The sequence below is a fragment of the Pantherophis guttatus genome, chromosome 4 (genome assembly GCF_059756535.1).
Source record: "Pantherophis guttatus breed Tessera chromosome 4, ASM5975653v1, whole genome shotgun sequence".
In the NCBI taxonomy this organism is placed as follows: Eukaryota; Metazoa; Chordata; class Lepidosauria; order Squamata; family Colubridae; genus Pantherophis; species Pantherophis guttatus.
This window is the reverse complement of record NC_142066.1, coordinates 116,278,302-116,296,431: the sequence shown is the minus strand read 5'-3', so window position 1 is coordinate 116,296,431 and position 18,130 is coordinate 116,278,302. Positions and strand designations below refer to the sequence as shown.

Below are 18,130 nucleotides of genomic sequence, written 5' to 3'. Positions count from 1 at the left end.
GCAAAGTTGGCATAGAAGATCAACAAATTCACTCTATCGAACAACCACAATGTTGATAAAGGATTAGTCAATCAATGTAATAGAGTAGTTAAATTCATCATTGCTATTCTGCTATACATGAACATTTAGTATTTGGCCAATGATCTTTATCTGATGGCCTCTAATGTATGAGATTACAATTCCTACAATTCCCAAACAAGATATTGAATAGATTAATTATTACTGTTTCATTTCCACTGAATTATATGTTTAGAATGCAGAAAAGGGCATAATCATAATATCCTCTCTTAAAGCCTTCTTGAGTTAATCAATGTGAAGAACTACAATTGTTAAATGCATATTTTACTTAGAAACTAACTGGGATTTCTTTTGTGCATGCGATTTGTATGTGGAATGAAGTAAAGAATAGCTTATCTGCTTACCATTTAGAGATCTAAGGTTTGTAAAAAGCAAATCAAAGCAACCACCTTATAACCTAAGTGAAAGATGGTCCTGGGCATATAGTTATGTATACTGATTTTCTCCATAGAGCTCTCGATCTCTGATTGTGGATAACAGATGCCTGTGTCACCGCCACCACCACCTCCTCCTCCTCCTCTCCCACCCTCTTCCTCTGGAGGACCACCACCTCCACCTCCTCCTCCACCACCACCACCTCTTCCATCCTCTTCCAGAGGTCCTCCATCGCTGACTTCCCCTACTTCTTTTTCATCATCATCTGGAGATCATCCTCCTCCTCCACCACCACCACCACCACCACCACCACCTTCATTTCCTGTGGTAAGTTTTTTTTTCCTCCTGGTTTGAATAGACTTTAAAGAGTGCTACTCCTATTTGCCTTCTGTAGGTGGCAGCACCTAACTAGGTTTAGCTGATCTTGAAAAAAAAGGCCAGTTCATGTCAGATCTGTTTTGGTATTTAGATGGGAGGTGAAATTCACTGTGAAATCTGAGATTCTAAGGTACATCCAAAGTTGAAAAAAATTATTTGGATGTTAACAGGAATTGAACTTGATTTCTAGAAAATTTTAGTAGTAATACTACTGTACATTTAAACATATAATTTAAAGCTGCATAAAGGAAACTAATGCTACTCGCAAAATTTAAGATGCTGGAGCTTTGTCAATAGCTGCATTTTAAATGCATTTTTTAAAAGAAAAATACTTTTCTTAAAAGAAACTGTTTATTCTTGAAAATAAATACATGTATTCATTAAGTAAATGTTTATATTTTCTCTTTTTATTTAAAGTGTCATGCAATAAATAAATAAATAAAAATAAATAAAGTACCATGCAATTTTCCATTTCCATTTAGTTGATCTTAGTTGCTTGGATTTGATTTTTATAATATTTTGCTTACATGGTTTATGTATTATGATTGCTGCATTCTATAATATAGTTTATAGTTCACCTTCTGATCTTGAATGTGTTATGTTCATCAGGTGTACTATTAATCCAGTGTACTTTCAGCTCATTCCTTTTCTAAAGACAAAGAATATTGTGATACTCCAAAGCCAGACAAGCTGTGTCACTTAAGAAAACCTCCATATATGTATGCTTGATGCATACAATCTGGTCTAATACAGGTATAAGAATAAAAGAGATTTTTTTGTTTTGTTTTTCGCTTTTCACAAATTACAGAAATACTTTTTTTGTAAATGTATTTAGCTTTAGAAATAGTTTATCTTTAAAAATACTTTATCTCATATTTTTGGGGGGGTTAATTTGAGGTCAATAAATCAATATGTATCAATTGAGTTCTGAGATTAAACAATCGGGGTGATGCTTACCAGGCCAGAAGTCAGGAATCTGGTCTTCGGTGGACAGAACTTAAATATTAAGGCAGCAATCAAAGGAAAGAAAGCCCATAAGTGCAGAACAAGGATTCAAGTTAGCATTGTAAAGTCATGTGCAAAAAATTTTAAATCATCCTCTATTTGGACTGGAGCTGGCTTTTAAATGTACTTAAACATTTTAAAAAGGTCATTAGAAAGGAGGTCAAGGTATGGAAATTGCCCCTGGGCCAAAGACTGAATGGATATTTGGGTCATTTGATCTGATCAAAATCTTCCTCAGTTCCTAAATCAATTGGTTGACTTCTGTGGCTGCCTACTTTTAACTTTAGCTCATGCTTGGAGATCATCAAACTTAATCTCTGGGGAGCCACTTGGAAATCTCCCAGGCTCTTTACAATACATATTAATGCAAGAATTTTTTAGATAGGATTTTCTGCACATTCAGAACTTAACAAGACTGAATTAAAGGACTAACCAGTATATTAATTAACTAAAAAGCTGTTCAGATCAATGTTTGCACTCGGTTAATCTGTGACAATGAGAGACATTTCCATATCTTATTCACTTATCTGTGGACTTCATCAAATGTATTCACACAGAATAATATCTTTCTCTTTCATGTTTTATTACCTTTCAAAAATAAGAATGGGAAAAACCATATGCAGCCGAATTTACAGTTCAATTTCTGAATAGTTGGACAGATCATAAAAATCAAGGTGAAGAATCCAATGAGAAAAAGTGTGTGTGTGTTTGTGCGTGTGCGCATGTGGGCATGTATGATTTTAAAAATACCGCTCTGAAAACGTATTGTTTGGCATAGTCATATATTGCTCTGTGATTTTCAGAGATGTCTACAGTTAACTTTGCATTTTGTCAGATCAAATTAGACAGTAGGCAAAAACGTGAAAGTGGGAACTGCGTAGGTGAAGAACAGATACAAGTTCAACTGTTGACATAGTTGGTCTGCCTACACCATTCAGTACAATACACGACCTTTAAAAATCTGAAGTGAATTAGTTCACGGGACTGTATCTGCAAAGCCTCAAGTAGATCAACTATTATAATCCTTCTCTGACATTCCTAAAAATGGATGATAAGCATAATTTCTTCATGATGCTTTGTTTTTTTATACAGATTTTCGTATCTTATTTCTTTCTGTATATTTACACAATGTAGTCTTTTAAAAATTTACAGAAATTTACTTCACTAATATAAATTATAAACAAGGACCAAAAATTCATTTTTGTTCCATCCAAAAATGACATTACATCGCTAGGTGGCCTTCTGTAGCCATGCAGAAGTTTGCGAGGCCCAATTATTATTCAGTCCCATAAGTACTGCCTAACCTTCCTTAATATCTATATGGAATTTTTGGAGAGGGATAAATATCATGGAAATTATTTGATCTTGGTAAATCTAAATATTAAGAACAGGACTTTGGAGAAGTGTGTAGATTGAACCTGGCCTCATCTCATATCTGTAGATAGCCACTGAAATCGCATGAATTGGCAATAAAAACATGCAAACCAAATCAAGCCAAACTAATATTGGTTAGACTGTGGATTGAACATTTTATTTGCCATTTCAATGAGATTTTATATTTCTCCACTTAAGGCATATCGAGAAGATTTTATGAGTTTGATAAAGAAAAAAGAGTTACTGAGTCCTTTCTCCTGACAATCTAGCCTGTTAAATGCATGAGTCATTCCATCCTTTTAAAAAACTGTACTTGTTATTTAACGCAACATTCCTTATATAAGAAATAATAGAATATCCCCTAACGGCTGCCAAAGAAAATGAGCACCAACTGTTCATGTTCTGATTTCATAAAGGAAGGTCATAGGAATTAATTTTATTCTTATTTGCAGAGGCATATGTGGGATTTAATAAAAGAAGTAACCTTTTCTTTCTTGTTACTTTTGAACTCTAGGAGGGAAATTAAAAAAGTGGATTTTTTGAGTGGTTGTTTATTTTTAACTCTTTATATTTCACCTTCCTCCAGGAACAAGCTAAAATGAAGAATGCACTCTATCAACAATCTTTCAAACATTAACCTCTAATCCCTTGTTCATAGAAGTCTATTAAAGTAAAATTAATAAGTAACAACAATATGCAATAATCACAAGGGCTTAAAAAGACCTCCAAGGATTCCAACAATGCATTTTAGGGAGCTAAAATTTTTACCCATTGCCAAGCAAACAAATATTAGGACTTGGTAAATCACTGTTATGCTTGGAGTATGTTGGAATAAGTAAAAGATTATCTTTAATGTGTCCATCTCCCAATCTTTTTTTAGATTGTAACAGTTAACATCATAATCTTGTGATGATTTAAAAATAAAATGATATATTAAGTTTTTTTCTACTCCTATTTTCCCCCTTGTCGCACTCCAGCAAATGGTATTCTTATGAGGAGAAAAAATAACTACTGTGTAGTACGTCCAAATGACACAACCTGTGGACATATGAATGAAAAACAAACTCCACAGCTGTTGGTTCTAAATTTAAACCAAGAGTTTGCCCAGGACTGGCCCTAGTCTAATAGCAGAGTTACAGCAAAACTATCAGGAAAGCTGCTGGAATCAGAATTTATTTGAAGGGATTATTTAAAAATAAGGACTTTTTAAAGTTATGTTTCTTCAGTTCTTCACAGTAAGTATTGCTTGATGCTCTCCAAAAGAAAAGTAATTAGTTATACATTTCACTGTAATGTGTGCCATAACAGCATTTGAATATGGAATATTCAGCTTTTGAAAATAGTGTATATATGTGCGTGTGAGACAGAGAAATTTATCAATGAATTTGAAGGTGAATTATGTAGGTTAATTTGTCAGACGGCATTTCAAAATGACCGTCTTTTTGGCAACAAATGTAGTCATAAGAATAGAAGCTATTAATAAGATTTTACATCATCTCCCAGGAAATCTTCTGGTGCCAATATTACCCCACCTGAATGTGCCATCTAGAAGAGCTAACACACTGTATTTGTGGGAGAGAGAAGGAAAATTTGTGACTAACCATTCAAAATACTTATAGTATTTATTTACTAAATAGTCTGGGTTTTGTGCATGAACATGCAAAAACAATACATGATCTTTTCATTATGTTTCAGATTTTAGCTGACTATAAAGTTAGGGATATGTTAAAATAGGATGGCATTCAGAGATTATGTTGAACAGGGAATGGCACAGATATGATAGTAACATGACTAAATCTGAATTTTGATTTAATTTTGAATATCTTGTGTCATGTTTATGAGTTGCAGAAAAAAGAACCCGACAATTAGCTACAGCCTGCGGACTCTGAGTTGCTCTCCCTACTATACTCTAACATTAAAGGCACTAGCCTTATTACCCTTTAAATATGCTTTTGTAATCTCTCTTGTGTTTATCACAGCATGCAAAAGTTGAAAACCAAATTATTTCTTGAATCATGGCTCTCAAAGTTTTCTGGTTTCTGCTTTTATTAGGTATGTTTTTGGGTGGAATAACTGGAAGTTGGGAATGTCACAGAACAGCCAAAATGAAAGTCCTAGCAAAAGTTAATTGACTATGTTGATAAACAGACAATTAAAAATAATTACACTTAAAAGAAAATGTGATGTATGACTGTTCAAAAATAAATTCAGTATTTAATATGAAACTATTCCAAAATGCTTACCTGGCCATTTAGGACAGTATTCACCAGTAATTCTCTATTTTAGTAATGTATGGTGCTGCTTAATTTCTAAAACAAGAGTTAAACATTTAATCTTTAGCAAATTTCCTTCCTTTCCACTGTGCAAGAAGTAAGTTATTGAACCATGAGAGATAACAGCTTTGCATATGTTTATAGGAGCATGTCTTGCTTATTTCAAAACCGAACCTTTTATGACTAGGACTGAAATATAATAGATTCAAATCTTTGGTTTAGTAGTCAGCCTGCTCAGAATGATCTGTGCCTGTAGTTTTGTTGCAGTCTTTATCTTTTGGAAGTATCTATGTTATTTGCCATTTTGTTTCCTTTTTCTTGTTTAGTTTTTTGTCTCCTTTAAAATGCTGCTTTATTAAAAGAGGATCTCAGTGAATCATACATATTGTTCAAAATAAAAATGCAGTTATTTTGGCCCTGAGGAAAAATCCAAAATCTATATTAAGGCCATTAATAGAGAAGTTTACAGAAATGTGCAAAATTTTGGGATCCCATAAGTTAACAAGATGGGGAAGCTAGAAAGGCAGAGATGTGACATGATAATAAGCCATGAGATCTGCAGTAAATTCAGTCCCAAGTTGAAACTCCTTTCTCACTTGCACCTAATTATCATGTCAACATGGCCTGACAACCTCTTTATTCTTCCATATCCCAAGGATTTGCCTATATCTTGTTCTTAGCTGCATCTTTGGTCATTTTAGTTTTAGCTTTTTCTTCTTAATTTTCAAATCAGGTACAATCTGACATGCTTTGCTGTCTCAGTAGAGTTAGACTACCTTAAAGGAGGGAGGAATAGCCCAATGCTGATTGACTTTTTCAGGTTTCTACAGAAACCTGAAACCTATCACCTAAGTTTCCACTCCCCTCTGTTGCCATTTTATTTTCCTTTCATCTGGGTAAAAGGAATTGGGCACAGTTGCTGGCCGAATACAATTTTGGTGCTTTTTGAAACATCAAAATAAGTCTATTGAATGTGTGTCTGTTGAGCTGGCAAAGCTACTTGTTAATGCAAGAAATTCACTTCCGGTATATTTAATTACTAGTCACTTACTTCAGTCTATTGATTGGTGGGTTGTGATGGGCAGGTGAATGGGTGGGCTTCCCATTTCTTTCAAGACCTTGTTCTCCTGCTTCATCTGTCTGATGGATGTTCTTTCCTGTTTTGGCAAAGAAAATGTAAAGCATGGGAGGGAGAGAGTCACTTGTTACTACTTAGCACTTCCTAAAGCCCATCCCTTCCATTCCCCTCCCCTCATTACTATCTTGACAGATAGATGGTATCCTATTACACTGTGATGTCCAGAAAGTAGAAGAATAAAAACACCAAACATTTTCACCAGGAATTTTGGTTAAAACACACTGTTCATATGAAATCAGAAAATCACCATTCATGCAGCCCTTTCTAGCTGATTGCTTGTTGTAGAGCAGGGTTGTCAAATTTGTGGACTGTGGACCGGATGCATTACACGCTGGCCATGCCAACCCCCGGTTTAGCGAAGGGGGAAAAAGTCACAATACATCACATAATGACCTGACGCCTCAAATTTGACACCCCTTTTGTAGAGAAAGGAAAACAGTTTTGAGATGCAGTGTTTTTAAAATCAAAACGGGTAAGTAGCACTTAAGCTTTATTTCTTTATTTAAAAACGTCTATAAGTTTTAAATGCAAGTTTTAAGTTTAAGTTCTCATTTTAAATGGGGAAAACCATATTTTATTTGTCTCTTAGATACGTTTAGCTGTCACTGGATTTTTGTCTGGGTATAATAATACTGCTAAACTAAAATTAAAATAAAATTCCATGTGTAAATGTTCCTTATATGAATGGATGTGCTTTAATATCACTTTAACAACCAAATACATTTTCTCATGTAGTACAAAATGGTCATACCAGAATTAAGGGGAAAACTTCATCTAGGTCAACTTTCAAATGGATCTTGGTTATGTATGAAGTTTCTGTATAGGCAGATCTGTCAATCTAGCTCTGGGTTAAAGGCGCTTCCAGATCAGATTATTATATTTTGTGATTTTTATATTTTATTATGGGACAGCCTTATTTTGAATGGCATTACATTTCATTAAAAATTTAAAGTAAAATCCAATCTTTTTCACCTTGGTGCCCTGCAGATTTAATAGGACTGTAATTACAGCAGTTCTAGAAGCTGCAATCCCAAAACATTTGCACTACCTTTGAACGCTTGATTCTTCTTTCCTTGTTTCTAACATTCACAATCAAAAGATGTCTTTTGGAGCTGAAGACTGTCCATAAAATGCAAATTGACTTTAAGCTATACTATTATATCAATTCCACCAATCATCCTGATTGCTTTGGAAACAACAGACTTTATTATTTGGGGTTGAAGTCCAAACTCAAAATTCAACTGTTGTACCATTTTTGTGTAGTGATTAAAGCATCCAGCTAGAAACCAAAAGACCATGAGTTGTAGTCCCATATTATCATGAAATCAGTTGGGTGACTTTTAGCCAGTTTCTCCTTTCAGTCTTAGAAAGAAGGCAATGGCAAATCCCTTTCAAAAAAGCTGCCATGCCCAGTCACAAGAAATCAAAAATTACGAGATGGGACAACAATTATTTTATTTCAAGGCTACTGAAGGGAGATCTGTAAAATGGAAGTTTGATTATACCTGAATGGAATTCTCTAGTAAAGTGATTCAGTGCGTGATAAAGGAAACAAATGCAAGTTATCCCTTTGCCTGATCCTAGGTGTATATTCCATTGTAGGTGTATATTCCATTGATTTCAGTTGCTTTGATTCCAAACTGATATGATGCACTTTCAACTATCTTGGTTGATTAAAAAAATAAGACAATTGAGATTCGCAGGAAAAAGTAAATTGTTAATATTGGCTTTACTAGCATGTTCATCGGTACTGTTATCTATGATTATTAGCTGAAATGGAAAATGAATAATGTGCTTTTAAATAAAAGTAATTCATACTACATTTTTAGTTAAAAGAACTTTTGATCAGCATGTTCCACTTGTCAATCACTTACCAGAAAGCTATGTTTTTATTGAAAGAACCTGTAAAAATTCAAGTAGGCAAGGATCCTGATAGATAGTGATGGAAGCGCTATATTATCTTGAGGAAACACCTAGTAAATTTGGCTACTAGAATTGTAATTGAAAATACGATTTAGAATTGTAATTATCTTGAGGAAACACCTAGTAAATTTGGCTACCAGAATTCTAATTCAAAATAGCAGACACTGACAACACTTAAATATTAAAAGATTGACACTGTCACAATTAGTGACAGCCAATATGATGTAGGGTTTAAGGAGGTGAACTATAACCAGGAAACTTCAGATTGCAGTCCATCCTCAGTCAGAGGAGCTCAGACTTTCAGCTTTGTTATGAGGAAAAACTGGAGGAGAGAATAGTATACTTTGAATTCCTGGAGGTAAACATGAAGTACATCTAACAAATACAATTTCTGGCCCATGTTTTAAGATGCTGGTGTTGACTGTCAAACTTCATATACAGTGTGGTGATCATCAAAGAACCAAAATTCTTCTCTCTGTCCTTGTCCCTCCTGATATCTGACATTTTGACCTGTTATTTTGACAGACAAACACAGAACCACCCAAAGTGAAAAGGGAGGAATCCAAAAGTCGAAGTGCTTTATTACATGAGATCCAAAGAGGGACTCGACTGAGAAGAATAAGCCAGATCAATGATCGCAGTGCTCCACAGATTGACAGTAAGTCTTCCGTTTAGGGACATGCTCCAATGGCTGCTCAGTCAGTTTTACATTAAAAACCCTTTCTTGGCAGAAACCTTTGTTTTTTCCTTGATTACGAAACTGTTCAATGACACACTTTCATTTTTCTGATGAAAGTTTCTTATATTAGCCTGATTATTTGAAAACTGTTAATGAATCTTATCAAGCTAACATTTTTCTTCAATATTCTGAACTTATTAATTAGAGGAATAATTTTCAAGTCTTCCAATTACCCCATATACAGTATTTTGGGTTCATACTGTATTTTGGGTTCATTCTTAAATCCATTCTTAATTCCTCCTCCCCCCATTTATGACTTTAATTCTTGCACTTGCACTTTTCCTGTACAAGTGACACATTTTTGAGCCTTTCTTTTTTCAGCCATTCTGAACACTTGTCAGTTATTCACTCATACCTTTTACAAGGTAAATAGACTGACAGTTTTCTATGGTAAAGAAAAACATTTCTCAGTTAATTTAATTCACTCCAGCCAAAATAAAAAGAAAATTGCAACAAGGAATGCCAAAGATAAAAACTTTAAAATTAACAAGATAAAGGAAAAGCAGTGGAAGAAAGAAGCAAAAAAGGGAAATATTTTAATCCCAGCAGTAATGTATTGGTTGAGATTATAGAAAGTCAGTGGTAACACCTAAGTTCCTGTTTTAAAGAACAATATATCTGCACAGTTATATTATCTAGACTGCAGGGAATATTTCTGTCTTAATATATGCAGCAGAAAATCCTGTTTTTTGTTATGTTAATAATTGTAAGAGAGATTTTACATCATAACTAAGCCATAATACAGTTTGCTCAATTATATATTTAGCATTTAGTTATATATTAAAAGCATTTAGTATTTTTTCTTTGGCTTAGTGTATTGTGTGAATCCAGCCACAGCATGTTCTAATCATGCTTACTGGCTGAATCTTGCCAGTTACAGTTAATTTGCTTAACCATCACCATGTTGCATCTACATAGCAATTAGCCTCTGTTTTATGCCAAAAGAAAAAGAGCAGAAAAACCAAAAGCTGAAATAATACCCCTTCTCCTCCTCCTTCACAGCTGACAGAAGAAGGCCCAGCAAAGATGGAGGAAGCTCTGGAAATTGTAGCACTGAAATACCTCAGGCATTAGGGAACCTTTTTGCAGAAGGATTCCCTGTTCTGAGACCAGTGGGCCAAAGAGACTTAGCAGGTAAAGAATCCAGTTTGCAACTTAAAGTAATAAAAATGACCAAGATCTTACCTTGGTCTTATAAACATTGTTTGTCAACCAAACAGGAAAATCAAGGTTAAACTACCAAATCAAGCAAGTAAGAGTAGTGTATGAGAAAAACAGATTTCAGGCACAATAAATTAATAAGCTACAGTGCTGTGTGGAAAGACAGCTGTTCCTGAATCCACCAGAGTGTAGCTGTTGCCTGGAGACATTCATCTCACCTCTGTATGGTGTAATTGAGATGTGCAGGAACAATTCCTCCATTCTACAGTACTATTTTAGTTTGTTTTTTGGCTGGCAGCAGAATGAAACAAAATTTAGGTCCTTCTGCTTCCTGGAATAATGGAATTGCTGGATCTGTAGTCTCTGAAAATGAATTGGCAGGATTGGAACAAAATTGGAATAGCTAATTAATAATAGGGCAACAAATTTAAGAAGTTAAGTTAGAAAAAAGTCCTCTTGTTTTCATTTGAATCCAATAATCTGGATGAATTATTTAGATTTAATTACAATGAGAATAATTTAGGCTATTCAAAGGATGAATTGTTGAATGTAGTTTTCAAAATTAAAGGTGATTTATTTGCTTTTGCTTCATTTTCTCAGTGAATAGGACCGGAAAGCCACCTATTGCCAAAACAGCCCCAGTCCCACTCAACAATAATGGGAAGTCCAGTGGCAACTTTCAGATCTCCCCAAGTGGCCCTAAGCAAGCAGATGAGTCAGAAGCATCCAAGATCCAGAGTGCTATGCCAGCTCACCCCAGTATTCCTGCTCCTCCTGCTCCTACTTCAGTTCCATCTCCTCCTTCTCCACCTCCTCCTCCACCACCACCACTATTACCATCTCCCTCTGGCAAACCATCACTTATCTTTCCCCCTCCTCCCCCTGTACCACCACCTCCTTTTGAGCATCCTAATAAGTTCCCTTCTCCAGACATGGCGGCTGCTGCTGCTGCATCCTCTCAGATTAGAACTCCTAAAAGTCACGTCTCCCCATTGCACATACCATCTCCTCCACCATTACCCTTGTCTCCATCATCTCCCTCTGGGCTTCCAGGGAAAATTAATGAATGTTCCAGCCCAAGCTCCCCCCAGCTCGATCTAAAACATAATTCTCCCCCCATGCCGCCACCACCACCACCTCCTCCTCTCCCAGGACCTTCTATGTCTACTTTTTCTTTAACTAGAACCTCAATGTTTTCACCACCATCACCAACATGTGCCTTGAACAGCAGCAGCGATTCTGCTTCCCTAATGCCTCCCAAGAGCCAGTTGCAAAAGCTCCCCATTCAATCAGTGCCTCTTCCCTTTACTCCCCCAAGCACACAGCAAGCTCCTGCAATGCAGAAAAGGAGACAAGGAAGAGGTGGAGGTAACTACTTTCAGTGGCATCCATATTGGATTACGTCATGTGGAATATAACTCGCATTGGGTATGGATGTCCTTTCTATATACACTTAGGAGCTGAAGCTATTTGGAATCCTTAGTGTTGTATATTGTGCAACTCAGAAATTGCTTTAGAATGTAACCACAATCTATCTCTCTTTCTCTCTCACACTCATCCATGGAGGACTACATACCTGCTTCGGTTGCACGGCTGACTGCATACACAGCCTTTAACAGATTGTCCAAGGTTTTGTCTGCCCAAAGGCCAAAATAAGTTTCCTATATGTCAGAGAAATTGTATTTAAAATCACTGAATCTGATGATTTGAACAGAATGTTATTTTAAAATATATGGGGATCTACAAAAAGAAACATGCTGGACAAGATGGGAGAACTGGCTGCAATTCCACGTTGATTAATTGTGACTAATCACACTGCCTAATTCTGAGGACGAATAGGTTATGTGTATGTATGTTTTGCTTGAACTTTTTGGAACAAGAATGAGTGATAAGAATGCAAATAAATATTTGATTCACTCTTTTCTGTTTTGCATGTTTATTCTTCTTAGCAAAATTGATGCCACCACCTGTTCCTCCTGCAAGGTCTCCCACAACTGAGCTCACAAGCAAATGCCAATTCACACAAGTATCTCCGTGGACACCAGCTACTCAGGACCCAGGTATTACGGGTAACACTGTGTCATTTATTGTTGACAAATATTGTACATACAAAAACATAGAACTGTTCTTATCACAAGGTTACAGACTTAATAATCTATGAAGGCTTTGTAAAACTAGTGTCTCCTTAAGAATGGCAGTGCAAACTCCTCAAGAAAGTCAGTATATGCTCATCAATTGTTTAGTGACTAAATTCTGTTCCAACTACCAACTACCAAGTTGTTAAGCAAAATGGTCGCCAAGTGAGACACAAACACAGAGAGAGAGAGAGAGAAGGAGAGATGCTGCAAAGATCATTGGTTGCTACTGCCTGATTCAGTCAAGGGTCTTCTGTACAGCAGCACCAGCATTACTCTTATTCTGACATGCATTCTCAGGCACACAGCCTTTAGTTATAATGCAAACGGTCAGAAAATGACATTTTTAATTACCACCATATTTGTGAATAGTCACAAGCTGAAACAGTTGCTAAATGAGGAACAGGTGCATTTAGGTATTTGAACTTTTTTGGAAACAAATGGACATTTATACAGGAATGTTAAAGGCTGATACATTAGCAGTTAACAACATACCTAGGATCAACTATTATCAACTATTATTATAAGAAAACACTGGCAAATCATTTCAGTATTTTTACTAAGAAAACTCCTTGAATATTTTACTAGACTCTACTAAATTTTACTATCATAGAATTTAAACTTTAAACTTACTTTGAAACAGTAAGATGCAAAAAAGGGATTGTGAGAGACTACTACAGTTCTAATATCTTCAGAATTGGTGGAAGTGGATGGGGCTAAACAAGCTTTAAACAAAGTGTATGGAATTTTAAAAATATGATAAAATGTACAGTATATGAATTGAGAATATGCTGGATAGATTATTTTATTGTGCTTTTGTATAACATTCTATGATGGGTATATATGTAGTAAATGTTACTTTGCTTATTGTAATTCAATATAAATTTCTGTAAAATTAAACTCTTTCCAGATGATTTTGAATCGAAATTTACTTTCCATCCCGTGGAAGACTTTCCTCCACCAGAGGAGTTCAAGCCTTTTAAGAAAATTTATCCTAGCCAAGAAGTGAGAAGTAAGTCAACATTTCTACCTCAATATGATGTTAAATGCTTCCCAAAGAGAGGCTATTATTCATCTTGGCCCTCTAGTTATGAGAGAGTTCTAGGCTTTCTCAGTGTAATGCATGGAACAGTGTTTCCACTGTAGAGAAATGTCCAAGAAATGTCTGCTAATTAAATAGCCCAATTTTCAAAAACATCAAGGAGCCTCCATTGGTACCCACAATTTGTGTTTTAAATATAGTGCCCATGTGTCCCTATGGTATGACTTTTTTCTGTCAGATCTAAATAATTAAGATTATACAATGGATCCCTTTGTTCTCTCCCATCTTGAGAACAATGTCAAAGCTACTGAAATTTGTTTTTGTTGTTTTTGACAATTTAATTGCCTTCAAATATAGCACATTTCCAAGAAGAGTGATAGTCTCCATGCCTATTATCTACAAGCCTTGCCCGGTGCTATATACTTCATTGTCTCATCCACATAAGACATCAGTTGACTGGGGAATTCTGGGAGTTGAAGTCCATATATCTTAAAAGTTGCTCAGGCTGAGAAACATTATCCTAGAGTAATTTGTTTACCTTGAATTCAAAACTGGTTTCAGTATATGGCATGGAGTAACCAAGGGATAGAAATTTGAGGACATGTGATGGATGCACTCAGATTATGACTTTCATAGCAGTCACAGCCAGTCACAAATAATTATTTACCAGAAGGTGAATTATTATTAGAACAATTATATACATACATGTCATTTTATTATATTTTACATGTGTGTTTGTAAATAATTACTCAGCCAGTTTCTTATAAGGTTAAGTCTAAGTAAAAGCTAGCTGGGTGATCTTGGGCCAGTCATTTTCTCTCAACCCTAGGAACAAGACAATAACAAACTACTTTGGAAAAACCTTGCCAAAAAGATTTGGGATTATCCAACCAATCACCAGCAGTCAACCTGACTGAGAAGGAAACATGTAATTAAAACTATAATTGTTTTTTCTAACACTCCTTTTTAAAAGGTGAAAATGTTAAACAATGTAAATGAACCCTTTGTGTACTCAACTAATCTCAATAGGACTCTGCCATGATCCAGAGGAATTACTGTAAGTAAATATGGTGCTAGAAGCTGGTAGCTTTTGAAGCTGGCTTTTGATTTATTTTTTTTACTTCTTAAAAATAGGTATAAATTTTTTTAAAATAGTTTTTTAAAAAATAAATCTTTTAAGAAATGACAGAGGAGGTAATAAAAATTGGGGGACTGAGGGAATCATCAGTGTAAGCACAGTAGAGTCCATGTCACACTGTTGCCTACCAACTATTAGATTAGATGTTCTGAGTAAGACATGTCCTTTGTGCAGATTGCTAATTTTGGTTGGATAAGAAACATAGTACAGGTGATCCTTGAAATACAACCATTAATTTAGTAACTTTGTTTAGAAGTTGCAACGGCTCTGGAAAAAGTAACTTATGACTGTTTTTCACATGACCATTGCAGCATCCACATCATCACTTGATCAAAATTTAGGCTCTTAGCAACTGGCACATATTTATGACAGTTGCACTGTCCCGGGGTCATGTGATCACTATTTGTAACTTCCTAGCCCTCCCAACAAACAAAATCAATGGAGGAAACTGGATTTACTTAAAAATCTCATTCACTTAATAATTGGGGTGATTTGCTTAATAAGTGAGGCAAAAAGAGTTGCAAAATGGGGCAAAACTCACTTAACTGCCTTGCTTAACAATGGAAATTTTGGGCTCAGTTGTGATTGTAGGTCAAGGACTTCCAGTACATATTGGGAAACTGCTATCCTAAGTCCTGTGTCAAATAGACACTTCTTAATCCTCTAAATATATTAAATTGTTGTGATTTAAGAGGTGTGTGTGCAAACTACATATATATATATATGTCTACACGTGTGTCTTAGTTGAATTCATAGATATTATGAAGGTTTTCAACTGACATAAGTGGTCTATAAATTTGCCTTAATGGTTCTCTGATTTATGGCTCAAATTTCTTCATTATTGGAGAAAGAAATTGTCATGGATAGTGTCATGGAAATACCATTTTCTTTTTACAGATAAAGCAAGCAACCCCCCTTTACGACCGCAAGCGAGATGAGATCAACAATTTAAGGGTATTCCAAAAAAAATCAAGAGGTCACCGATTGCAGTATAAAATGTAGGGCATATTTTTGTTAGTCATGAGATAGGTACAGGCAAATATGGCACTTAAAAGACTGCTGGATGCAGATGGGCCAGAATGAGAGTGCATGTTCAGTTATAAAAAAGTTACAACATAATGTATTTTGATTTAAATTGCTTTAAAACTGGCCTGAATTTTATTTTTAAAATGGAGTATTGTAATTTACATAGCTGTTCATTCTTATATGGTATATTTTGGTACAGTAAAATTGATTGCCTGTATTGTATGCATTTCAGTTGCCCATGGAGTTTCTGTTGTAATTAATTCATTATTTCCAAATTTGATTTACTGATTTACATTGTATAATATATAAATTTCTGGCAAGACTTCTCTTTTGTTTTCTTGGATATAGCTTTTCAGTGGTGCAGATGTATAGATTTCCAAAAGAATGTCACATATAGACACACATATACTCCAAGCATGAAGAATGGAAACAAAGCATTTTCCATTAGCTTCTTCTAAAGCCCATCAGCCTAAGAATATAAAATGTTCTTACTTGTAGTCCTCAACTTGCAGGCACCATAGGGATTGGAAAATGTGTCATTTAGCAGTGTGGTTGTTAAGTGAGGTATCACATGACTGAACCCGATTTTATAACCTTTTTTGCCACATCATTAAGCAAATAATTTGCAATCCTTAAGCAAGATATCATGTGTCTATGCAATCTTCCTATGACTTGGGATTGTAGCAAATGACCATGACATGACCACAAGTTATTGCAACAGTTGTAAATGTGACACTATAGCCAACTGCCCAAATCACAATCATATGACCAAAATCAGTTATCATAAATGCAAGGACTGTTTTTTCTAATGCCATCCTAACATTCAAAGGCCACTAAATGTTAAGTGAGGACTACTTGTATTAGCAAGCCCTCTGTGTGATTCTGTGAAGGCTGGTCCATTTGATGCCTCTATCCATCAGAAGCTTTAAAAATGATAGTGCACAAAAACAGAAAAAGATCTAGAATACAAGATCGACTTTGAATATTTTAAATATAAAAAGGGAGTTCCTATATCTCAGGCCATCTTGTTTTTGAGTACAAGGCCGAAACATGCCTACAACACCAGTTGCCACTACAGAGCAGAGTGGAAATATATTTTCCCACCCTTGCTGTCTCCAATAAGTGGATTCAGTAACAAAATTCCTCTGAATTAGGTATCGACACAGCCTACCAGTAGAAAGAATACTTGAACCGGAGCATGGAGTAAAGGAATATGTCCTTTAGGAAGCATCTGAAGCCTTAAACTAGCTGCTATACATCTGGGCCCTAAATAACATGCTGTACATACAACTGAAAAAGGAATGAGAAGGAAAATTTAAGAACCAACTAATGAGGATATGGCAAACATAGCTTCCTGTCTCACACAATTTTGCTTTCCACAAAAAGCAACAAAGGAAGGACAGCAATGGGGATAGAGGCATTTTTTAACAGAAGAGACAGTGGTTTTTTTTACTGAATTATGGTTTAACATGCTTGCAAACCTAGCCATCATAGACTGTTTTCATTCTTGCAGTATTTTCGGCCTGCTTTTCATTCAGATGAACTGCAGTAGGCACCTTTGGCCATGTATATGTTGCAGTGTAATACAGCATACAGATCTGTTTGAGGGTAACTGTTGCTCAGAGAAGTTGCCTTGTTTGAGGAGGAAAGGGAAACTCAGACTGTATTTGCATTTCTACCTTACTCTTACAGGTGGAACCATAGGACTGCAGTAGCTGTTTCAGCTAGTTCTGTATGTCTATTTTCAGCAGTGGCTCTTCGGCTGCTTAATGTGAAAGCAACTAGAAGCTATCTGCACAAAGTGTTAGAGATAAGCAACTCCCTCTTTGATGAGAGCTGTTGCTTTTGCTTTTGCAATAAACAGCAATATTCTTGAATTCTAGAATTTATTTCCGGAATAAAAAAGGGGAAGAAATGAGGCTTTTCTGCACCAAGGAAAATGAAAAGACATTTACTCAGTCAGACCTTATATTTAAAAACAAGACACAGAGCAGTAGTGTCTAGTCAATGATGGCTCAATTAGAAATGACATGTAGAGTATAGTAACCATCTTTATTTGCACCAAGATCTTTAAGTATGAAAATTATTGAAACATTTTAAAAATTTCAGACTGTATCCTAAATTAATTTTAAAATGTGTGGAGGAGAGAGGAAAAAAGGGGACGATCACCCATTTAATAAGCTCATAACATATATTATGTTATATTATAACATATGTGATTTAGTAACTTCCAGAAAATAACTATTTTACATTAATTTGTTTTTACAATTTTATTTCTTACTGGAAAAAAGAAAAAATTTCTCTAATGCATTTCAGGAAATAATATTAAAGTATTTAATACCCAG

General features: G+C 35.3%; 1 protein-coding gene across 3 annotated transcripts in view; it reads left to right on the top strand.

The window, feature by feature from the left end:
• The window catches only part of WIPF3 (WAS/WASL interacting protein family member 3), a 29,411-nt gene extending 11,283 nt beyond the window's left edge, over window positions 1–18,128 (top strand). For 2 of the 3 annotated variants that reach the window (XM_034402041.3, XM_034402042.3), the window contains 7 exons: window positions 530–780; window positions 9,070–9,202; window positions 10,286–10,417; window positions 11,045–11,812; window positions 12,394–12,504; window positions 13,490–13,591; window positions 15,657–18,128. In XM_034402041.3, the coding sequence (XP_034257932.1) occupies window positions 559–780; window positions 9,070–9,202; window positions 10,286–10,417; window positions 11,045–11,812; window positions 12,394–12,504; window positions 13,490–13,591; window positions 15,657–15,697 (1,509 nt within the window). In that variant the 5' untranslated portion in view covers window positions 530–558 and the 3' untranslated portion in view covers window positions 15,698–18,128. Of the gene's footprint in view, window positions 1–529; window positions 781–4,312; window positions 4,446–9,069; window positions 9,203–10,285; window positions 10,418–11,044; window positions 11,813–12,393; window positions 12,505–13,489; window positions 13,592–15,656 lie in introns of those variants that run through there. The other variant, XM_034402043.3, reaches the window with a different exon arrangement.
• The last annotated feature ends 2 nt before the right edge of the window (window positions 18,129–18,130 follow it).